The 24,412-nt window shown below is 43.7% G+C and overlaps 1 protein-coding gene across 1 annotated transcript in view; it reads right to left on the bottom strand.

Moving 5' to 3' along the window:
- Window positions 1-3,132: 3,132 nt before the first annotated feature.
- LOC133419980 (glycogen phosphorylase, muscle form) overlaps window positions 3,133-24,412 on the bottom strand; it is a 47,601-nt gene continuing 26,321 nt past the window's right edge. The window contains exons 11-20 of the mRNA XM_061709503.1: window positions 18,117-18,280; window positions 17,215-17,329; window positions 16,283-16,384; window positions 16,051-16,198; window positions 15,902-15,960; window positions 15,131-15,272; window positions 14,131-14,338; window positions 10,696-10,830; window positions 10,404-10,470; window positions 3,133-4,258 (exon numbers count right to left, since the gene is read on the bottom strand). Coding sequence (XP_061565487.1) covers window positions 4,109-4,258; window positions 10,404-10,470; window positions 10,696-10,830; window positions 14,131-14,338; window positions 15,131-15,272; window positions 15,902-15,960; window positions 16,051-16,198; window positions 16,283-16,384; window positions 17,215-17,329; window positions 18,117-18,280 — 1,290 coding nt within the window. The 3' untranslated portion in view covers window positions 3,133-4,108. The remainder of the gene's footprint in view (window positions 4,259-10,403; window positions 10,471-10,695; window positions 10,831-14,130; window positions 14,339-15,130; window positions 15,273-15,901; window positions 15,961-16,050; window positions 16,199-16,282; window positions 16,385-17,214; window positions 17,330-18,116; window positions 18,281-24,412) is intronic.

Here is a 24,412-nt window from a genome sequence, read left to right as displayed (position 1 = left end):
CTGCCTGCGGTCCCCACCCCCGGTCATCCCACTGCTGCTTCCACCTGCCTGCTGTGCTGTTGACGTCCCCGACCCCCCAGTCTGGCCCTCGGCAGGAGGGTCCCCCCTTATGATCCAGGTCCTGGTCCAGGTTTCTACCCCCTTATGATCCTGGTCCTGGTCCAGGTTTCTTCCTCCTAAAGGGGAGTTTTTCTTGCCACTGTTTGGCTTAAGGTTTTTCTCCCACTAGGGGAGTTTTTACCTGCCATTGTTTATGTAATAACTGCTCGGGGGTTTATGTTTATGTTTACGTTTATGTTTATGTTTATGTTTATGTTCTGGATCTCTGGAAAGCGTCTAGAGACAAAATCTGTTGTATTAGACGCTATATAAATAAAATTGAATTGAATTGAATTGAATTGATTCCATCTTCACGTCCAAATCCTGGCAAGTCCTTGGACAGGAAGTCCCTGGACCCCTAACCCCTGGACCCCTGACCCCTGGACCCCTGACCCCTGGACCAGCCTTCCCTGGTGTGGATCAGAAACTCTTCTTGGACACATCACTGCAGGCTTCGTCCACTTTTACCTACACCTGGATGTTTCTGACAGATGAGCTAAAGCGGGAATTGTCTCTCCACAGATGTGCTGGGATTAAAGTCCTGGACGGATGGATGGACGGATGGACGGACGATGGATGGATGGACGGACGGACGGACGATGGATGGACGGACGGACAGATGGACGATGGATGGATGGACGGACGGATGGACGGTGGATGGATGGATGGACGGACGGACGATGGATGGATGGACGGTGGATGGATGGATGGACAGACGGACGATGGATGGATGGATGGATGGATGGATGGATGGATGGATGGATGGATGGATGGATGGATGGATGGACGGACGGACGGACGGACGGACGATGGATGGATGGACGGACGGACGGACGGACGGACGGACGGTGGATGGATGGACAGACGGACGGACGGACGGATGGATGGATGGATGGATGGATGGATGGATGGACGGACGGACGGACGATGGATGGATGGATGGACGGACGATGGATGGATGGATGGATGGATGGACGGACGGACGGACGGACGGATGGATGGATGGATGGATGGATGGATGGATGGACGGACGGACGGACGATGGATGGATGGATGGACGGACGGACGGACGATGGATGGATGGACGGCCGGACGGTGGATGGATGGATGGATGGATGGATGGATGGATGGACGGACGGACGATGGATCGATGGATGGACGGACGGACGGACGGACGGATGGACGATGGATGGACGGACGGACGGACGGACGATGGATGGATGGATGGACAGACGGACGGATGGATGGATGGACAGACGGACGGACGATGGATGGATGGATGGACAGACGGACGGATGGATGGATGGACAGACGGACGGACGGACGGTGGATGGATGGATGGACAGACGGACGGATGGATGGATGGATGGACGGACGGACGATGCATGGACGGACGGATGGATGGATGGACGGACGGACGGACGATGGACGGACGGACGGACGATGCATGGACGGATGGATGGACGGACGTACGATGGATGGATATAGATAGATAGATATGAACGTATGAAGGATCTTGCAGCAGCTACTTTTCACACATGTTTTAATCTAATAATTCTTAATCTTGTGTTTTAACCTAGCACACATTTTCATTTATCTTGTTGAGTGTTGAGTATTTTATGTATTTTATTGAGTGAGTTGCTGCTGTCTCGGCCAGGCTTCCCTTGAAAAAGAGCTCATTGTATCTCAACGGGTCCAACCTGCTTAAATAATAATAAAAAAATAAAAATCTTTCCTTCTTTATTCACAGTGTAAACGCATCAGACTCTTTTGCTGTTTGAGTTGTGTTTACTTTGTTTGTCTTGTCCTTGTTGTAGTTGTCTGCTAAATGCTCACCTGTCTTCTGAAATCAGCCTTTTTCCTATTGAAATACTTCTTTCCAAACGTCTCCTGAGTCCTGTATTTCTGTATTTGCCTGGTCTTTCCTTTGCATTGCATTTCCTGCAAACAATTCTGTTGCTGTAAGCTTGTAAGCTTTTGGTAGCTTTAATGAAAATAATTCAATACCCATTGTACATATTATATTCAATGTAATTTGTTGACATCTTTAATATGTTACTTGAGGTGTCCTCCACATTCACACACCTGTAATCCAGGAACGGTGTCGCCCTCTACTGGCAACGAGCAGAAAGTAGCTCAGATATGCTGAGAAAGATCAAATATATGCTGGGACAGGAAATAACACAGTTTCATTTCACTTCCATCTTTTGGAAGGTGCTGAGACTTCCAGCATCTACAGAGAAGCATCAGCTGCTGGAGGTAAAGCTTCTCACAAACTGGATTATCTGAATCAGGATACCTGCAAACTATGGTAAAAGAACGGTGATGTACAGAGCTGTGTCTGCATGGAACCCACTCCCAAACACCTTAAGCAAACTACTAACATAAAACTATTCTAATTGTTAGTAAAGAAACATCTCCTGAATATATATATATATATATAAAGTATTTAATTATTATTAAATGAATAAATAATGTAGATCGTATATGGGTATCATGTGTATATATATATATGTGTGTACTGTATGTATGTATGTACAGGACTGTCTCAGAAAATTAGAATATTGTGATAAAGTCCTTGATTTTCTGTAATACAAAAATGTCATACATTCTGGATTCATTACAAATCAACTGAAATATTGCAAGCCTTTTATTATTTTAATATTGCTGATCATGGCTTACAGCTTAAGAAAACTCAAATATCCTATCTCAAAAAATTAGAATATTCTGGGAATTTTAATCTTAAACTGTAAGCCATAATCAGCAATATTAAAATAATAAAAGGCTTGCAATATTTCAGTTGATTTGTAATAAATACAGAATGTATGACTTTTTTTTTTTTTTTTTTTTTTAAATTGCATTACAGAAAATAAAGAACTTTATCACAATATTCTAATTTTCTGAGACAGTCCTGTATTTCATCATTAGCTTCCCTGAGCCTGCACAGTCCTGTGGTGTCAGTCAGACATACTGTAGATTCATCTTTATTGCTCTCTGAACCCTTCTGTCAAAGAAATGTAAAACATTAGTAAATGGTTTTAGGTTTGTCTTTTAATGACTAAAAACCAGTGACAGTGACAGTGAGCTGATTCTGGATCCTCCAGTCATCAGACAGGAAGTGCATGAGTGGATGATATTACAGTACATTAATGCCGTTACAGTTACGGTGCCATGGAGTCAATGTTTTTACACACAAGTACAGCAGATAACACACATTTTTCAAAGATAGATTCATTTACTAAAGGTTTTAGGCAAAGAAGGTTTCATCATCAGGTCACTTTTGGGAACAAAGAGTACGAGAATAAGACACAAACATGCTGAGGAGGGTACGATCACATTCAAACCTGCACTGAAGGAAGGAAGGACCCGTCAGTCATGAATAACTACATTTATGACGACAACACGGACGTGGAAACATTCAACGAACACCGTCACAGGCCTACAGATCAGTCAAGGGTTTGCTGGGAATATGGACCAATGCCTTCCTCTCAAAGGCAGTGGGTTCATAGTGATGTCATAGTGATGTCACGAGGCTGTGGCCCGCGCAGACCACTTGGTCCCTCTCTCTTCATCGGAGGACGTGTTTGGTTTGAAAGACTTATGTCAAGTTTTGCTGGCTTTCTGCAGAAGAGGAATGTGAGGAATCTTTGTGAAAATGTCCATGTTTGGTTAAAAGGTTAAAAGTGCATCTTTAATCTTCCCCAATAATTATAGTGCTATTTGTAATAAAAATAAACCTTTGTTGTATATTGAGAGTAAGAACATTGCATCTTCTAGGAAACTATCTCACTAAATTAGATTCCTTATTCCTTCTTCTATGTTCAAATCTCTTCAGTGGAGACAGGCTGACGTGGAGCTACAAAGTGCAAGATGAAGTGTAAGCCTGGTTAAGGTTGCACAGAGATAAACAGTGTCAAAAAAATAATACCACAATGAAAAGAGAAGAAGCTACAATGTTTGTCTCCTTGGCTGGACCACGGGGGGAGCTACGCTGCGAGGATGCGAGGGTTTAGCGAGGATCGTCGGGGGCAGGGATCTTCTCCAGGCTGGGCTCGATCCCCCAGATCTCCCGGGCGTACTGGCTGATGGTGCGGTCGCTCGAGAACTTCCCACTGCCTGCAATGTTATGGATGACCTTCTTGGTCCACTCCAGGGGGTTCTGTTGAAAGACAGGACACATGGGGACATAATTACCGTATTTTCCACACTATAAGGCGCACCTAAAAGCCTTTAATTTTTTCAAAAGCTGACCATGCGCCTTATAATCCGGTGCGCCTTATATATGGATCAATATTGAGCCTTATATATGGATCAATATTGAGCCGCAACAGGTCTCGCACCCATAGACATGTATACGTAGACGCCTCATGACATGCTGGAACGTAATCCAGCGTGGCCGCCATATTGGATGGGTCTCCTCACTCCAGGCAAATGTTGTTTTTTTCTTTAGAACTAAGTATCCTTGTTAAATGTATTTATTAAGTGTTGAATGTGCAGTGTCTACAGTGTTATTAAAACCGTGAGGAGGGGAGTGCCGGGCCACGCGGGACAATGCCCCCAACGACCCGGACCCCCCGCCCCTTCGCCTATGTGCGTATGAATCGTGTAGGGGGGGAAGGAGGGGGAGCAGAGGCCGAAGCCAGGAGGCAGGACCAGCAGAGCCGGCCCTGGAAGGACGCCCACGCTCCCCCACCGGCCATCCAGTTGACGGGGGCCGGCCCTCCGAGCCGGGCCAGGGCCCCACCGTACCTCCACGGGCGCCCCCGGAGCCCCCAGACAGAGGGGGAAACGGTCCAACATCCCTCCATTCATACTGACAACATAAGACATAGACACCTGGGAATGGTGCCACCCCGCCGCCGCGCCCGCCTGTGCACCCCCCGGCCACGGGAGGCCCGCCCCCATGCCCACAGCCCAGCCACCCCTAGGAAAACCGGAGATGCCTTAGCCACAACCCCCCGCCCGAGCCCCCCCCAGCCCGAGCCCCCCCCAGCCACCCCCCCCACTGCCATGAGGTAACCCCCCCACAGGCCCCCAAGGCCCCCACCGGCTAGGGACAGGGCCCCACCCACCGCCCCCCAGGGGCCACCAGAGGCCCGTGCCCCAGACCCCCCAAGCCGACCCCCAACCCGAAGGGCTACGAGATCACCACCCCCCCGCCCCCACTAGGTAATGAAGCCAATAATTGGGGACCAGAGAGAGTGCAATTCATCCGAATGTTGTTCAGTGGAGGCAGACATTATCTCACTACTAATATGATCTGATAAAAGATTCCAGGCTAAATTAACTACACTGGAGTTACAGAGTTACAGTTACAGCCAGCACACGCACGAAGCTGCAAAACAGTTATTTTTCAAGGGTTTTAGCTCCCCAGCCCCAGTTGCAAGCCTAACAGGGAAGTATAAGACCCTGGAATTACCTGGATTTATTTTTATTTTTTTTTTATTGATATATTTATTTATTTTAGGTCTAATGGATGCATAACGTAACCCCGGCCTCTACTGTAGCGCCTTATAATGCGGTGCACCTTATATTTGGAAAAAGTTTTAAAATACGTAATTCATTGAAGGTGCGCCTTATAGTGCGGAAAATACGGAAAGTTCTTGTACAAACTAGAGATACTTGCAACTTTAATTAAAAGCCAGTGTTTTTTTGTTTTTTTTTAAAGTTGATATAGAGGGTCTGCAGTGACGTCACTTCCCCACTGGACCACCCCCTTACTCTCACTGAGTGGTAAAAACAGCTGCAACTAGTGGAGAAGACGGAATAACAGCTGATTATCAGCTTAAATTAAAGTCAGTTGGACTTGACAGTGACCCGTACAGTTACCCCAAGAACCAGTGGTCCATGGACATTAATATTTGGTACAGTTACCAAGAACCAGTGGTTCATGGACATTAATATTTGGTACAGTTACCAAGAACCAGTGGTCCATGGACATTAATATTTGGTACAGTTACCAAGAACCAGTGGTCCATGGACATTAATATTTGGTACAGTTACCAAGAACCAGTGGTTCATGGACATTAATATTTGGTACAGTTACCAAGAACCAGTGGTCCATGGACATTAATATTTGGTACAGTTACCAAGAACCAGTGGTCCATGGACATTAATATTTGGTAGAGTTACCAAGAACCAGTGGTCCATGGACATTAATATTTGGTACAGTTACCCCAAGAACCAGTGGTCCATGGACATTAATATTTGGTACAGTTACCCCAAGAACCAGTGGTCCATGGACATTAATATTTGGTACAGTTACCAAGAACCAGTGGTCCATGGACATTAATATTTGGTACAGTTATCAAGAACCAGTGGTCCATGGACATTAATATTTGGTACAGTTACCAAGAACCAGTGGTCCATGGACATTAATATTTGGTACAGTTACCAAGAACCAGTGGTCCATGGACATTAATATTTGGTACAGTTACCAAGAACCAGTGGTCCATGGACATTAATATTTGGTACAGTTACCAAGAACCAGTGGTCCATGGACATTAATATTTGGTACAGTTACCAAGAACCAGTGGTCCATGGACATTAATATTTGGTACAGTTACCCCAAGAACCAGTGGTCCATGGACATTAATATTTGGTATAGTTACCAAGAACCAGTGGTCCATGGACATTAATATTTGGCCATGAATCCAGTTTCCTGATATTTATATGTTCTTAATTTCTACGCCGGGGAAATACACGAAGCAAAGCTTGAAGGCTTACAAAAGTCTTGACGCTTGGTCCGACTTCAAGGCAGGATTTGTTGTAGAAATTAAAGTGATGAGGACACCGAACTTTATGATTTGACCGTTTAACGTTAGCTACCCAAAAATCCAACATTACCCGATACAAAATGGGAACCACAAATCCAAGTTTCGGTGTCTGGAATCCAGTTGTTTCTGTGAATTGCAGCGATCCTTTTGTCTCTCTTAAGCTTATTTTTATCAGTCTGTAAAACGATAACTCCGATTTCTTGCTAAATCTATGAGTACAGTCGATCGCACAACAGCTCTTTCCCATTTTAGATGTTTTCCAGTTGCTCAAACTGAAAGTTTACGCTGACACTCAGTCTTTCCGACACTCAGGGCCAAATCCACAAAGAATAGATTGCGCCCGCAAATAGAGCTGTGAATTGCGTCGCATTTGCGCCCGCAATTTGCCCCGCTTTAAGGTCCTATTCACAAAAGATTTTGCTCTAATGATATGCCGGCGCAAACACGCCCATAAAGTTTTGCAGCTGAGTGCAATTTGCACTTGTCTGAGTAAGTGAGCGGAGCTGTTTCCAGTGTTCTCCATATTTCAGCACACAGATTGGTCCATAATGAAAACTGCAGAAATAAAAAATAAAGCGAGTGAAAATAAAACGCTGTGAGGCGCAAGGGCGCAATTTCCACTGGGAACATGCCCCCCCACTTTTCAAACTCATGCTCTTGTCCCCCACCCCCCTTTTTTTTTTACAGTTTAAGAACGGTAGGCTCAGCCTGTAAATCATCAGGACACTGTGCGAAGATGGGACGGGAGCCCCGCTCCCCCTCCTCCCTCCTCCCTCCGTGCTGCTCAAGGATGATTTATGGTTCCGCGTTAAATCGACGCAGAGCATACGGCGTAGGTTACGCGGCCCGCGCACCGTCTTTCAGGCCCTTTTTGTGCGCAAGCAAGCTTTATAAATGAGGCCCCAGATCAGGATCTGACGGTAATGGCCCTTTGCGGGTGCTTTGTGAATTAGACGCTCTCTTTTTGTCTCATTTGCACCGGTTTAGCGGCCGCAAAAGCCGCGCAATCCTTTTGTGGATTTGGCCCTCAGTCTTTCCGACATTCAGTCTTTCCGACATTCAGTCTTTCCGACACTCAGTCTCTCCGACACTCAGTCTCTCCGACACTCAGTCTCTCCGACACTCAGTCTCTCCGACACTCAGTCTCTCCGACACTCAGTCTCTCCGACACTCAGTCTCTCCGACACTCAGTCTCTCCGACACTCAGTCTCTCCGACACTCAGTCTCTCCGACACTCAGTCTCTCCGACACTCAGTCTCTCCGACACTCAGTCTCTCCGACACTCAGTCTCTCCGACACTCAGTCTCTCCGACACTCAGTCTCTCCGACACTCAGTCTCTCCGACACTCAGTCTCTCCGACACTCAGTCTCTCCGACACTCAGTCTCTCCGACACTCAGTCTCTCCGACACTCAGTCTCTCCGACACTCAGTCTCTCCGACACTCAGTCTCTCCGACACTCAGTCTCTCCGACACTCAGTCTCTCCGACACTCAGTCTCTCCGACACTCAGTCTCTCCGACACTCAGTCTCTCCGACACTCAGTCTTTCCGACACTCAGTCTTTCCGACACTCAGTCTTTCCGACACTCAGTCTTTCCGACACTCAGTCTTTCCGACACTCAGTCTTTCCGACACTCAGGGCCAAATCCACAAAAGGATTGCGCAGCTTTTGCGGCGCTAAACCGGTGCAGATGAGACAAAAAGAGAGCGTCTAATTCACAAAGCACCCGCAAAGGGGGAATTGCTCCACAAACTGCGCTGCCAAGCAAATAGTGTCAGTCTGCGCCGGTACCATTTGCATGCATGCAAATTAGGTAATATTCATACATTCGGCGCAAAATTGCCCCTTCTCTATGCAAATAAGCCTCATTGCAAAAAGCGCCTAATTCAGGAAGGCCAGCGCTATTTGCCACACGCAAAAATAGTGGAGCAAATACCGTCTTTCAGAAGCGTGTATTAAACTGCGCGCAAACTCAGCTCATAAAAGTAACAGGACGGAGTTCAGGATTCATCCATACATAAGGGGCTGCTTTATTACAAACAATTCCACCATATAAACATATAAATCTAGAATGTGTGTGTTTAACAGCTGACCTGTAGGTGTGTGTAGCAAAACAAAGAACATGAATTACCATTAGATCCTGATCTGATCCCGATCCGGTGTTAATGAAGTTACTGGTGCTGTGCCTTGTGCGTAAATGCGCACAGCCTCTTAACATTTGACATTTCATTAGCTTATGTCATACAGACACTGAGGTCTTTTGATGTGTGTGTGGAGATGATGGCTATGTTCTACCACACGATGGTGGCCAGTGCACTCTTTTTTGCTGCTTTGTGTTGGGGGGGCAGCCTTGCAATCAAAAACACCAGGCGACTGAACAAACTGGTCAAAAAAGCGGGCTCAGTGTTGGGCAGGAGTCTGGACCCGCTAAGATCTGTGGTGGAGAGGGGCACACTGGAGAAGCAGGAGCAGCTGCAGCGGCCGGCTCCGCAGCCTCCGCTCACTGCGCTGCAGAACGAGCGGTTCAGGAGATCCTTGCGTCCCCGCAGCAATAAGACTGTTTAACTCGTCCTGAACTCAGTTTCACACACTCACCTCTGCCACAACTGGACTATATTTTAGTTTGCACTTTACATGATATTTGTTTAAAAACCTTATATGTTTATTTTAATATTATGAATGTGCTTGTATTGTCTGAATGGAAGTGTGGTTGATTTTTATGTTTATATTTTGATGAGCTGCTGGACGGTTGAATTTCCCTTTGGGGATGAATAAGGTTCTATCTATCTATCTATCTATCTATCTATCTATCTATCTATCTATCTATCTATCTGCATGCGAAATACTAGTACAAATAGTCTACGTGAAAGTTGAGGCTATTGTGCTCTCTGCAGTTTTCATTAGGGACCAATCTGTGTGCTGAAATACGGAGAACACTGTAAACAGCTCCGCTCACTCAGACAAGTGCAAATTGCACTCAGCCACAAAACGTTATGGTCGTGTTTGCTCCGGTATATCATTAGAGCAAAATCCTTTGTGAATAGGACCTTAAAGCGGGGCAAATTGCGGGCGCTAATGCAGCGCAATTCACAGCTCTATTTGCGGGCGCAATCTGTTCTTTGTGGATTTACCCCTTAGTCTCTCCGACGCTCAGTCTCTCCGACGCTCAGTCTCTCCGACGCTCAGTCTCTCCGACGCTCAGTCTCTCCGACGCTCAGTCTCTCCGACGCTCAGTCTCTCCGACGCTCAGTCTCTCCGACGCTCAGTCTCTCCGACGCTCAGTCTCTCCGACACTCAGTCTCTCCGACACTCAGTCTCTCCGACACTCAGTCTCTCCGACACTCAGTCAGCGTAACCCGCTGTGACGTCTTTCCCTCTATTCCAGCAGGATAGCGAGCCCACTAACCTCTAAGTAAAGGTCGTGGCAGATCACAGAACAGCCGATGCCGTGCTGAGCTGTTGTAGTGGTTCAGGATATCAGACTACCAAAGTTTGCTTCCTGGTTTATTCCTCGTGGACACACTGACCTTGTAGAGAGCGCTGACTTTCTCCTGACATTTGATGTAGTCCTCATAGTCTGCAAACACCTTGAACCTGCAGGACAGACGTGCAGTTACAGGGTTGATATTGAGGCGTCGACAAACATAGTCATTAGAGGCAGTAAAGTACAATCACCTATTCAGACGCCATAGTTCCAGTTTACATGCCGCTAACATGGGACAACTGAGGAAGTGTTCATGGCTTTGGTTCTGTTTTAGCCAGATAACATGTGGTCACCCTCAACATGGTGAAGGTTCCATGTGAGCGGTGACCTCTCACCTGTCGTGGTGGATCAGCATGTTGACCAGGTCTTTAAACAGGCCTGGTTGGCTGGGGCTGAAGAAACCTCCGGATATCTGGTCCACCGCCTGCTTCAGCTCGGGGATGCGGTTGTAGTAGGACACGGCATCGTAACTGGGGACGACAGGTCGTCATGAAACCCTATAACCTACAACACATCCATTCATCCATCCATGCATGATCTTTGCCCTTCCTGCAGATTCCCAGCAGGCGCTACACCCTTGACATTGGAGGACAGGAACAGGATTAATAAACGTATTAAAAAGGCCAGATCTGTCATTGGTATGAGCCCTTCTTCTCTGGAGGACTAGGAGGAAGCTCAGAGTTATCCTGTCCCAAGATGATCATCCCCTGTACAGCTTTTTTTCGAGCAGTAGCAGAAGTAGAAGCTTTTTTTGCCCAGATGCTCCACAGAGAGATTCAGGAAGTCCTTTGTTCCTGCAGCAACCAGACTTTTTAACTTGGACTGCTGATGTCATGTCTTGCTGCTATATTAAAAGGAGCCGTCTGTAAGAAATGGCCAAAACTGGTACTGCAGTCATTTTCAAAATATTGTTGAGCGGCGTGTACCCTCCCCCTCCTCCCCCCGACCAGAGGTTGCCAGGTAGGCTGCAGAATGCAGCAGGAACGTAGGCTGCCATGGCTGCCATAATTAGAGCCGAGCTGGCAACCCGGATGCCGAAACAATACTGACTTGGTGATTGGGAGATAGGTGGAGGGTGGAGCTTCAGAAACAATACTGACTTGGTGATTGGGAGATAGGTGGAGGGTGGAGCTTCAGAAACAATACTGACTTGGTGATTGGGAGATAGGTGGAGGGTGGAGCTTCAGAAACAATACTGACTTGGTGATTGGGAGATAGGTGGAGGGTGGAGCTTCAGAAACAATACTGACTTGGTGATTGGGAGATAGGTGGAGGGTGGAGCTTCAGAAACAATACTGACTTGGTGATTGAGAGATAGGTGGAGGGTGGAGCTTCAGAAACAATACTGACTTGGGGATTGAGAGATAGTTGGAGGGTGGAGCTTCAGAAACAATACTGACTTGGTGATTGGGAGATAGGTGGAGGGTGGAGCTTCAGAAACAATACTGACTTGGTGATTGGGAGATAGGTGGAGGGTGGAGCTTCAGAAACAATACTGACTTGGTGATTGGGAGATAGGTGGAGGTTGGAGCTTCAGAAACAATACTGACTTGGTGATTGGGAGATAGGTGGAGGGTGGAGCTTCAGAAACAATACTGACTTGGTGATTGGGAGATAGGTGGAGGGTGGAGCTTCAGGCCAAAACAAAAAATGACAACATAAACATCAGTTGAGGGCTGCAACTCCTCTTTTTAAACTGGAATATCCTGGCTTGAGTGCTGTTGGCAGTGACATAAGTATTTGAAATGAACATGATTTTTAAATGTCTGTTGACATATCGGGGTCATTTTATGATTCGTTTTATTATTGCTCTTACATACAGCTCCTTTAATATATACTAATACTAATATATATTAACCCTTGAACTGCACATTGCACTTTAAACTGCAGCAACTCTTTTAGACTGTCATAACTTGCTGCCATATTCTCTTGTACAGTGCACTTTTAATTGCAGCTATGTTCATAGCTGTTTAATTTGCTGCTATACTTGTCTTGCACATTGCACTTTTAAATGGATTTGTATTCTTTTTTTCTTTTATCTCACTTTTTTGGGGGGTCATTTTCTGGTTGTTTTCTGTTGTATTGATCCACTGCTGTCCCTAGGTGGAGACATGCTAATGTGTATTGTTGATTGTTTTATGTTGTATTGTTGTGGCCATGGTGGCAATGAAGTTTCCCCTCATAGCTGGGAGGGAGTTCATGAAAATCGTGCACTTGGTGACAAGTTTTTGATATTTGGGATGGTGTTAGTTATGAACATAAGGCTTTCAAAAACCACTGCAACAAATTGGGACGTCCCCCTAGAGGCCGGTTTGCAGAAAATGAAAAATGAATCAATAAGCGAGGCCATAGAGGAAGCATTGTAGGTTTTAGTGAGTTTAAATACGCAGAGCTGATGTTTTTTGTGTGTTATTTTAATAAAATCCTATTCTTTCACTGTGACTTAGTTCTGAGGTTCTGTTCATCTTAAGCCTGAATGAATGAATGAATGAAGCCACTGTTCTCACCCAATGAGATTGAAACTACAGCGATAGTGACCTGTACAATAACCAGAAAATTGCATTCCTTGGGGGTGAAAATATGGGTCTAGAGCCCTCTATAATCTTTCTCTGTAACTTAATTCTTAAGTTTTGGGGGCAAAAAATTACCTTGAAAATTAAAGTTGACCTTCAACAAGACCTTGAAATAGGACATTTATCTCAGAATTGAATTCCTAGCATGTATGTATGTAGAAAATGAAAATGAATGTAGAAAAAGTGACAATATACATCAATCTAGGAAGGAGGAAACAGAGACGGATGAAATCTGTTTTTAGTTTTTCCATTTTCTGTTTTTTTTGGGGGTTTTTAATCTTTGAAAATTTGGTTTTTAGCACTTTATGCAAGTGTAACTAGAGCTGGGTATCATCACTGACCTCCCGATACCGATACACTAGGTCCCAAGACGATACGATTTCCGATACGATACGATATGGATATTCTGGTTACAATAAGGGAATAACATGATCCTTCCACGCGCCACGTCCGGCCAGAGAAACCCCACCCTGCCTGGTGAAAAGAAGCAGCCTGCTCACTCCTCAAGTAAGGAGGAGACTTGAGCTCAGTGCAGGGCCTCCCGGGGTTGGTAGATGGAGCAATGCCCAGGACTGACTTAGGTAGGAGCACTGGGTGATAAAATGGGGGGAAAATCGGGATTAAAAAAAAAAAAAAAAAAAAAAAAAAAAAAAAAAAAAAAAAAAAATGTAAATCGATACTTGGATTTATGTATCGATAATCGTTCCTACACATGCATATCGATAAAATATCGATATTTTTAACCCACCCCTAAGTGTAACCCCAAGAAAGTATATAAAGCAATGAAATATAGACAATTTATGCAATTATAACTGAAAACTTGAATGTTTTCATACTTTTAAACATATTTAAAAGGGAAAAACATGGCAGTAGTTATTCTTGTGTCCAACAAAACATTCCTTTTTTGGGCATAAACAAAAAAATGTCAAAAGTTATTTGTATGAAATAAATAACTAAGAAATAAATAACTCAAATATTCAATATCCATTTAAAGTGAAGTGGATTAAAGTTCTCCAGGCGAAAATGTAATAATGAAAAAAATAAATAAATCGATCTTTAGACATACAAATCGACTTTTAGGAATTAATATGAGAATCGATTTAGAAATGGAAAATTTACTTTTCAACAGAGGCCTAACAGGATCCATTGCGACCTCCGTTGGGTGTAATGAATCTGTGCCACCACAGTGCAGCTCACCCCTTCTTATCCAGGGCCTCCACGTCCTGGACCCTCATCCCAAAGATGAAGAGGTTTTCCTCCCCGGCCTCCTCGGCCATCTCCACGTTGGCCCCGTCCATGGTGCCGATGGTGAGGGCTCCGTTCAGCATGAACTTCATGTTCCCGGTGCCGGAGGCCTCGGTGCCGGCGGTGGAGATCTGCTCCGACAGGTCTGCTGCAGGGATCACTGCAGAGAGAACAGTGCTGTTAGCTCGGGCTGCCTTCTGGGTCTGATGGGACACAATTTAATGCTATGGACCAATTAATCACAGCAGGTGTAAACAGTACTCGAGTTGTAAAAAAAAAAAAAGAATCAGGGGGGATGGTGGATTTCATCATATGGGGACAGATAATTTGTGCTGATTACAAATACTATAATATATTACAAATAATAGCAGTGACCAAAACACCTGCAGAAATACTGCAGGAATGACATAGCAGCAGTTAAATGCAGCCTTCTGTAAGCTTTAAATATCCACTGGGCTTACATCAAATACATCAAAACACAACAATAAAAAACACTTTTCTGAACTTATCAATATGACTCTGTCCTTCACAGGATAAGTAAAATGGATCACTGCAAAAACTCACAATCTTAACAAGAATATTTGTCTTATTTCTATTTAAAATGTCTCATTTTAGTAAAAAAATCTCATTACACTTAAAACAAGACTCATCACTGGAAAAAACAATTTTCACCTGTTTCAAGTAGATTTTCACTTAAAATAAGTAGAAAAATCTGTCAGTGGACAAGATTTGTGTAGTAAGAGTAACTCTATTTATTGTATTCCTTTCTAGCTCTTACGGTGTGTTTGCAGTGTATTTACATCCAAGGAATAAAAACATTGTGAAGCATCAGTTTGAGAGTCATCATCATCAGTCGGGGATGAAACAGCAGCTGCTCATTCAAAACATTACAATCTAACCAGCTATTTTAACCTTTATATGATATATCTTTAAAAAAGTCACCATTCCTTACCCTTCTCAGCCAGAGTAACTTTGTAGTTCTCCAGGAACACGACCTTAAGGCGGTCTCCCACCACAGGGTCGTTGTTGACGATGTCACCGATGGATGTGATCAGTTTGATGATCATCTTGGCCGTGTGGTAACCTGGAGCAGCCTGGAGACAACAACACACATTTATGGAAACCAGAAATACTAATCCATACAGAGGGGTTACTTTGTCATTATTTTGTCATGTTGTCTTTGTATGTTTATATACTTAGATATACGCATTATATTTATATCATATTTATGATAGAACTTACATCTTGGTTATTTTTGTAAAAATGATTTACAGGACTGTCTCAGAAAATTAGAATATTGTGATAAAGTCCTTTATTTTCTGTAATGCAAAAATGTCATACATTCTGGATTCATTATAAATCAACTGAAATATTGCAAGCCTTTTATTATTTTAATATTGCTGATCATGGATTACAGCTTAAGAAAACTCAAATATCCTATCTCAAAAAATTAGAATATTCTGGGAATCTTAATCTTAAACTGTAAACACTAATCAGCAATATTAAAATAATAAAAGGCTTGCAATATTTCAGTTGATTTATAATGAATCCAGAATGTATGACATTTTAGTTTTTTTTTTTTTTTTTGTTTTTTTTTTAAATTGCATTACAGAAAATAAAGAACTTTATCACAATATTCTAATTTTCTGAGACAGTCCTGTACATCCGTGTTAGGCTAGAATAAAAATGTGGTCTATTCTAACTAGAGCAAGCTGCTCCTCACCTTTCCTCCAATCATGACAGTCCTGGGCGTCCACTGCTTGTTGGGCTCCCTCTTGATGCCTAATGGAAGAGATTATTCTGTTTTGATATGAATCCATATTTTTTAAATAAAAGTCGCCATGAAATGAGCGTGAGAAAGCAGACACTCACGGTTGTACAGCGTGATGATGTGCAGGCAGTTCAGCAGCTGCCTCTTGTACTCGTGAATCCGCTTCACCTGCACGTCAAACATGGAGTTGGGGTTGATCTTCACCTTGTACTGCTCTTCCAGGAGAGCAGCAAACTTCATCTTGTTCTCCTGAAAAGTTCAACCAGAAGGAAGCATTTAGAAAACAAGAGTGAAAAATCCAATCGTCTTATTTTTTTTATTTTCAGCTCTCACTTGTTTGACTTTAGCAACGTCTCTAATGAAGGCGTTGTCGTCTACGAAGTCCAGCAGCTGCTTCAGCTGGTCCAGGTCACGCAGGTATTCCTCTCCGATCCTCTGGAGGGTAAAGGAGAGGGAAAACACTTCCTTTGTCAACTCCTGGGTGCTTTAGTACGGAAGAGTATTAGGGCCACTTAAAAGAAATAAAAAGAATTCTGAGAAAAAAGTCAGAATTCTGACTTTTTTCTCAGAATTCTGAGATTAAAGTCAGAATTCTGACTTTTTTCTCAGAATTCTGAGATTAAAGAATATATTATATATATATATATATTATATATTATATTTTTTTGAATATACAGGACTGTCTCAGAAAATTTGAATATTGTGATAAAGTCCTTTATTTTCTGTAATGCAATAAAAAAAAAAAAATAAAATGTCAGACATTCTGGATTCATTACAAATCAACTGAAATATTGCAAGCCTTTTATTATTTTAATATTGCTGATTAGTGTTTACAGTTTAAGATTAAGATTCACAGAATATTCACATTTTTTGAGATAGGATATTTGAGTTTTCTTAAACTGTAAGCCATAATCAGCAATATTAAAATAATAAAAGGCTTGCAATATTTCAGTTGATTTGTAATGAATCCAGAATGTATGACATTTTTGCATTACAGAAAATAAAGAACATAATCACAATATTCTAATTTTCTGAGACAGTCCTGTATTTATGTTAATGGAACCTCGTTGGGCATTATCGTACATGATTATTGGCCAGCTGGTACAGAACTGCACAACTGATGACAGTCTCATTGTTCAGACCCTCAAACTTCAGTTATCCCAGTAATTCAAGTTGAATGAGTTTTTGTCAGATACACAGTTAAGTAAAGCTTGTAGCGTTAAGCGTTACCTCCACATATTTAATATTTATATTTAGATACGTACCTCAGCGATGACCTCGGCCAGGCCGGGGTTGCACATGGCCAGCCAGCGCCGGGGCGTGATGCCGTTCGTCTTGTTCTGAAACTTCTCAGGGTCAATCTCATAGAAATCCTTGAACCTGGGAACGTTTTGAAGAGCCGTCAGAAACTCATGTGGGATCTACAGTAGTGACCCCAAATATTTACATTCAGAAACATTACATCAAATTTAACCCTGGTACTGTCTTTGGGTCAAAATGACCTAATTCTTCTATCCTTCTTTCCTCCTGCTCTCTCCTTCCTTCTTCCTTTCCTCTTTTCCACCATTTTTACCCTCCTTTACTCCTATTTCTTCCTACCTCCCTTTCGTCATTCGTTCCTTTATTACCTTCTTTGCTTTTCCTTCCTTCTTTCCTTATTTTATCCATCCCTTCCTTCTTCTCTCCCTTCTTTCCATTCCTTCCTCCCTCCCTCTCTTCTTTCCTTTTCTCCCTTCCTTCCATCTTTTCTCCCTTCCTTTCTCCTTTCTTCCATCCATCTTTTCTCCCTTCCTCCGTTCCATTTTTTCTCCTTTCCTTACTCCCTTTCCTACTTCCTTCTTTTCTTCCTTCCATCTTTTCTCCCTTCTTTACTCCCTTTCCTACTTCCTTCCTTCTTTTCTCCTTTCTTCCTTCTTCCCTCCCTTCCATCTTTTCTCCCTTCCTTCCTTCTTTTCTCCTTTCTTCCGTCTTTCCTCCCTCCCTTACTCCCTTTCCTACTTCCTTCTTTCTTTTCTCCTTTCTTCCTTACTTCCTTTCTTCCTTCATTCCTTCTTTTCTCCCTTCCCCCTCCCTTGACCCAAAGACATCACAAGGGTTAAAAAGAAAAAGTTGTTTTTTTGTTTCATGTTATCTTGTGTTTTCACAGAGAACTAAAGAGATTCCTTACACAGTCTTCCTGATGATTTCAGAGTGGATGCGAGCCACTCCGTTGACGGCGTGAGAGCCCACGATGCACAGGTGAGCCATGTTGATCTTCTTCACGTCTCCTTCCTCAATCAGGGACATCCTGCGCAGGCGGTCCGAGTCTCCAGGGTAGAGTTTGCTGATGCGCTGGAGGAACAACAACCATGCAGGCAGAAGAGGGAGAAAAATACTTTTCTTAAAGGCTAATTTCTGTTAAAAGTTTATCATGTGTTTTCAGAGGTGGTAGTAATGAGTTACATTTACTCCGTTACATTTACTTGAGTAGGTTTTGGGAAATGTTGTACTTTTAGGAGTAGTTTTGAATCACTATACTTTTTACTTTTACTTGAGTAGATTTGTGAAGAAGAAACTGTTCCTCTTCCTCCGCTACATTAGGCTACGTTGAGCTGTTACTTTTCTTTTATCCCTTTTATCCACGTACGCGTCAATCTCATGACATCACTGGGTGATTCTTTAGGAAAAATTTTTGTTTTTGCATGTTTTGTCACATTTACACAGACTCAAACACACACAGAGTTTCTATGAGTTCATGTTTGTTCTAGTTCTGCTGGTTAAAAAAGAAAAATACAAAGGCTGGAAATTTTGTGCTACTTGTGCTTCATTTATTTTTTTATTCTGTTATTTTATTATTTATTAAAGTACTTGAATTTACTTTAAACTTATTTTAATTGAAGCTATATTTTATTTTGTATTAATTTTAATTTATTTTATTGATGTAATTTGCCTGAAGATGATTATTTTGTACTTTTGTCTGTTTGAATGGTTGTGTTAAATAAATAAATCAGACGTTACTCAACAGTTACTCAGTACTTGAGTAGTTTTTTACTTTTACTCAAGTAATTATTTGGGTAACTACTTTTTACTTCTTGAGTCACATTATTCTGAAGTAACAGTACTTTTACTTGAGTACATTTTTGGCTCCTCTAGCAGCTCTGTGTGTTTTTGATGCTGTCAGTTCAACACTGGTCCTCCCTCCACTGCTGTTGCTTCAGTTATTATTGTTAAACTGCTGCTCTGCTGACCAGCTGCTCAATACCGGTTACTACCGGTTACTTAAGGCAGAATTACTTTGACCAGTTTTTCCTCCTCAGAAGAAAACCCCCAGGCCTTGGGAAACCAGCAGTTTGTGGCCTGCAAACTAGAACTAATGTGTGAAAGACTGGGCTGTGGCACCTCTGATATTGTACACTGTTTGGTCCTGATCTAAGTATTTGATTTGTATAAAAATGTTTGGTTTTAATCAGTACTCGAGTTGTAAAAAAACACCAGGGGGGATGGTGGATTTGATCATATGGGGACAGATAATTTGTGCTGATTACAAATAATATAATATATTACAAATAATAGCAGTGACCAAAACACCTGCAGAAATACTGCAGGAATGACATATAGACTAGACGGGATGTACCAAAAAGTGAATGTAAGGAGCATTTATGGGTACAAGTCGGGAACCGGCCTACTTTACATATTTCAAGGGTGCTGAATCCAAAAAAAACGGTACCCGAGCAAAATTTTGAGTTTTTGACCTTCTAATTTGCATATCAAAATGGCCGCCAAACTGCCTGTCTTGCTCAGTCGTTGGACCATTTTCCCCAAGTTTTTTTGTAAGTAGGCATTCAAAGATGATGAATTAAGTGTTTAGATCTATAGTCTAGGGTCAGAGCAAGGATATAGTGGAGGCTCAGTGCCTTTTTATGTATATATATATGCAAAATACCAACTTTTAAGGTGAAATTAAGCATTATTTGTGTCATTTTTTAAGGCCGACATAAATATTCAGTCAATATCACTCTTAAATGTTACCAGTGTGTATATGATATGTGATGTATTCCATATTACATAATAATTAAGAAAAACACCATTGCAAGTTGTCTGAGAATTCATTTTTTTATGCAAACACAGCATAATGCTCTTAATTCAAAAATCGAAAAATTTAAGTGAATAGGGAAAAAAAAACATGAAACTTCCCTTGAACAGTTCTACAGATCAGATCTTGTGTCTGTATATTTTCTTTCATGTTTCTAGCTGAATTGCTTTGCTTTCATCTCTCTTCTTCTGTAAGTTCCATAGGTCATTTGTTTTGGTAAATTGTTTTTATACCTTTCTAGTTTGCTTGTGTGCCATTTGTCTTTGGAATTTCATTTTGATTAGTATTTCTTTCTGCAGTCCTTTTCCAAGTTCTTTGGTTACCCATTGCCTTGGTATGCTTGAGGACTACAACTCCACATTTAAACAAGGACATTGGTCATCACTCTGACATGTACACATTGCAGTGCATAACAGCCCCAATGTTCGGCATTTGGCTATAGGTGGCTGTAGGTGGTTGTAGGTGGCTGTAGGTGGTTGTAGGTGGTTGTAGGTGGCTATAGGTGACTATAGGTGACTATAGGTGGCTGTAGGTGGCTGCAGGTGGCTATAGGTGGTTGCCGGTGGCTATAGGTGACTATAGGTGGCTGCAGGTGGCTATAGGTGGCTGTAGGTGGCTATATGTGGCTGCAGGTGGCTATAGGTGGCTGCAGGTGGCTGTAGGTGGCTGTAGGTGGCTATATGTGGCTGCAGGTGGCTATAAGTGGCTGCAGGTTGCTGTAGGTGGCTGCAGGTGGCTATAGGTGGTTGCAGGTTGCTGCAGGTTGCTGCAGGTGGCTGTAGGTGGATGAAGGTGGCTATAGGTGGCTGCAGGTGGCTAAGGGTGGCTGCAGGTGGCTATAGGTGGCTGCAGGTGGCTATAGGTGGCTGCAGGTGGCTATAAGTGGCTGCAGGTGGCTATAGGTGGCTGCAGGTGACTATAGGTGGCTGCAGGTGGCTATAGGTGACTATAGGTGGCTGCAGGTGGCTATAGGTGGCTGCAGGTGGGTATAGGTGGCTGCAGGTGACTATAGGTGGCTGCAGGTGGCTATAGGTGACTATAGGTGGCTGCAGGTGGCTATAGGTGACTATAGGTGGCTGCAGGTGGCTATAGGTGGCTGCAGGTGACTATAGGTGGCTGCAGGTGGCTATAGGTGGCTGCCGGTGGCTGCAGGTGGCTATAGGTGGTTGCCGGTGGCTATAGGTGACTATAGGTGGCTGCAGGTGGCTATAGGTGACTATAGGTGGCTGCAGGTGGCTGTAGGTGGCTATATGTGGCTGCAGGTGGCTATAGGTGACTATAGGTGGCTGCAGGTGGCTGTAGGTGGCTGTAGGTGGCTATATGTGGCTGCAGGGGGCTATAAGTGGCTGCAGGGGGCTATAAGTGGCTGCAGGGGGCTATAGGTGGCTGCAGGTTGCTGCAGGTTGCTGTAGGTGGCTGTAGGTGGATGAAGGTGGCTATAGGTGGTTGCAGGGGGCTATAGGTGGCTATAGGTGGTTGCAGGGGGCTATAGGTGGCTATAGGTGGTTGCAGGGGGCTATAGGTGGCTGCAGGTTGCTATAGGTGGCTGCAGGTGGCTATAGGTGGCTATAAATGGCTGCAGGCGGCTATGGGTGGCTGCAGGTGGCTATAGGTGGCTGCAGGTGGCTGTAGGTGGCTATAGGTGGTTGCAGGGGGCTATAGGTGGCTGCAGGTTGCTGCAGGTTGCTGTAGGTGGCTGTAGGTGGATGACGGTGGCTATAGGTGGTTGCAGGGGGCTATAGGTGGCTGTAGGTGGCTATAGGTGGTTGCAGGGGGCTATAGGTGGCTGCAGGTTGCTATAGGTGGCTGCAGGTGGCTATAGGTGGCTATAAATGGCTGCAGGCGGCTATGGGTGGCTGCAGGTGGCTGCAGGTGGCTGCAGGTGGCTATAGGTGGTTGCAGGGGGCTATAGGTGGCTGCAGGTTGCTATAGGTGGCTGCAGGTGGCTGCAGGTGGCTATAAGTGTCTATAAATGGCTGCAGGCGGCTATAAGTGGCTATAGGTGGCTGCAGGTGGCTATGGGTGGCTGCAGGTGACTATAGGTGGCTATAAATGGCTGCAGGCGGCTATGGGTGGCTGCAGGTGGCTATAGGTGGCTGTAGGTGGCTATAGGTGGTTGCAGGGGGCTATAGGTGGCTGCAGGTTGCTGCAGGTTGCTGTAGGTGGCTGTAGGTGGATGAAGGTGGCTGTAGGTGGTTGCAGGGGGCTATAGGTGGCTGTAGGTGGCTATAGGTGGCTGCAGGTTGCTATAGGTGGCTGCAGGTGGCTATAAGTGTCTATAAATGGCTGCAGGCGGCTATAGGTGGCTGCAGGCGGCTATAGGTGGTTGCAGGTGGCTATGGGTGGCTGCAGGTGACTATAGGTGGCTGCAGGTGACTATAGGTGGCTGCAGGTGACTATAAGTGGCTGCAGGTGGCTATAGGTGGTTGCAGGTGGCTATAGGTGACTATAGGTGGCTGCAGGTGGCTATAGGTGGCTGCAGGTGACTATAGGTGGCTGCAGGTGACTATAGGTGGCTGCAGGTGGCTATAGGTGGCTGAAGGTGGCTATAGGTGGCTGCAGGTGGCTATAGGTGGCTGCAGGTGACTATAGGTGGCTGCAGGTGACTATAGGTGGCTGCAGGTGACTATAGGTGGCTGCAGGTGGCTATAGGTGGCTGCAGGTGGCTATAGGTGGCTGCAGGTGACTATAGGTGGCTGCAGGTGGCTATAGGTGGCTGCAGGTGGCTATAGGTGGCTGCAGGTGGCTATAGGTGGCTGCAGGTGACTATAAGTGGCTGCAGGTGGCTATAGGTGGTTGCAGGTGGCTATAGGTGACTATAGGTGGCTGCAGGTGGCTGCAGGTGGCTATAGGTGGCTGCAGGTGACTATAGGTGGCTGCAGGTGACTATAAGTGGCTGCAGGTGGCTATAGGTACCAAAGCGTGTGAAACTGTTACGATCCTCTTTGCTGTTAATTCACCTCAGGCAAAGGGTCCTCAGTGATGGGACTGACCATGCTATGTACTGATCTAAATATTTAACTTGGTACGTTTCATGGTGGTCTCTTTTTGATTATTTTTCCCTATTTACATGGGTTTTTAGAAAATTTAGAGAACAAATGCTTAATTTGAAAAAAAAAAAAAAAACAAAAAAAAAAACATGAAATCTCAGACAACTTGCAATGGATTTTTTTCTTTGTTATCATATAATATGGTGTACATCATATGTCATATCAACAGGGAAAATTTCAGAGTAACTTTTATTTAATATTTATGTCGGCCTTAAAAAATGACACAAATAATGCTTAATTTCACCTTAAAAGTTGGTATTTTGCATATATATATACACAAAAAAGGCACTGAGCCTCCACTATATCCTTGTTTGACCCTTGACTATCGATCTAGAAACTTAATTTCCTCATCTTGATTGCCTACTTACAAAAAAAAATAGGAGGAAATGGTCCAATAACTGTGCAAGATGGGCAATTTGGCGGCCATTTTAATATGCAAATTAGAAGGTCAAAAACTCAAAATTTCACTCGGGTACCGTTTTTTTTGGACTCAGCACCCTTGAAATATGTAAGGTAGGCCGGTTCCCGGCTTGTACCCATAAATGCTCCTTACTTCTTATAAAAGGCCTTTTTTCTGAAATCCGTCTAGACTAATAGCAGCAGTTAAATGCAGCCTTCTGTAAGCTTTAAATATCCACTGGGCTTACATCAAATACATCAAAACACAACAATAAAAAACACTTTTCTGAACTTATCAATATGACTCTGTCCTTCACAGGATAAGTAACATGGATCACTGCAAAAACTCACAATCTTAACAAGAATATTTGTCTTATTTCTAGTTAAAATGTGTCATTTTAGTAAAAAAAACCTCATTACACTTAAAACAAGACTCATCACTGGAAAAAACAACAATTTTCACCTGTTTCAAGTAGATTTTTACTTGAAATAAGTAGATTTTTTTGCTTGTAATGAGAAGATAAATCTTGTCCCACTGGCAGATTTTTCTACTTATTTAAAGTGAAAATTTACTTGAAACAGGTGAAAATTGTCAAATAAGTTATTTTTCTGGTGATGACTCTAAATGTTGAAATAGCAGTAAAACCACATTCATTGATGAAATGACATAAGGGAAGGGATGGAAAGGAGGGATGGCAGTTTTACAGGGGGGGATGATTTGGACCGTTTTTATTTCAGGGGGGATGCCATCCCCCCTCATCCCCCCTCAACTTGAGTACTGGTTTTAATACTAGAGGAAGAAATCCAGTTATTCATCAGTCAATACCTATTTCAAGTGTGCAGATGTTGTTTTTTTATTAGCGGTAATATATAGGGACCTTTCCCTCCCCCACTTGTGAACTGTATTTACGAGCAACAACCTTTGACCAGTAGGTGTGACGG

This window comes from Cololabis saira, chromosome 20 (genome assembly GCF_033807715.1).
Source record: "Cololabis saira isolate AMF1-May2022 chromosome 20, fColSai1.1, whole genome shotgun sequence".
NCBI classification, from domain to species: Eukaryota; Metazoa; Chordata; class Actinopteri; order Beloniformes; family Belonidae; genus Cololabis; species Cololabis saira.
This window is presented reverse-complemented; position numbering and strand designations above follow the sequence as displayed.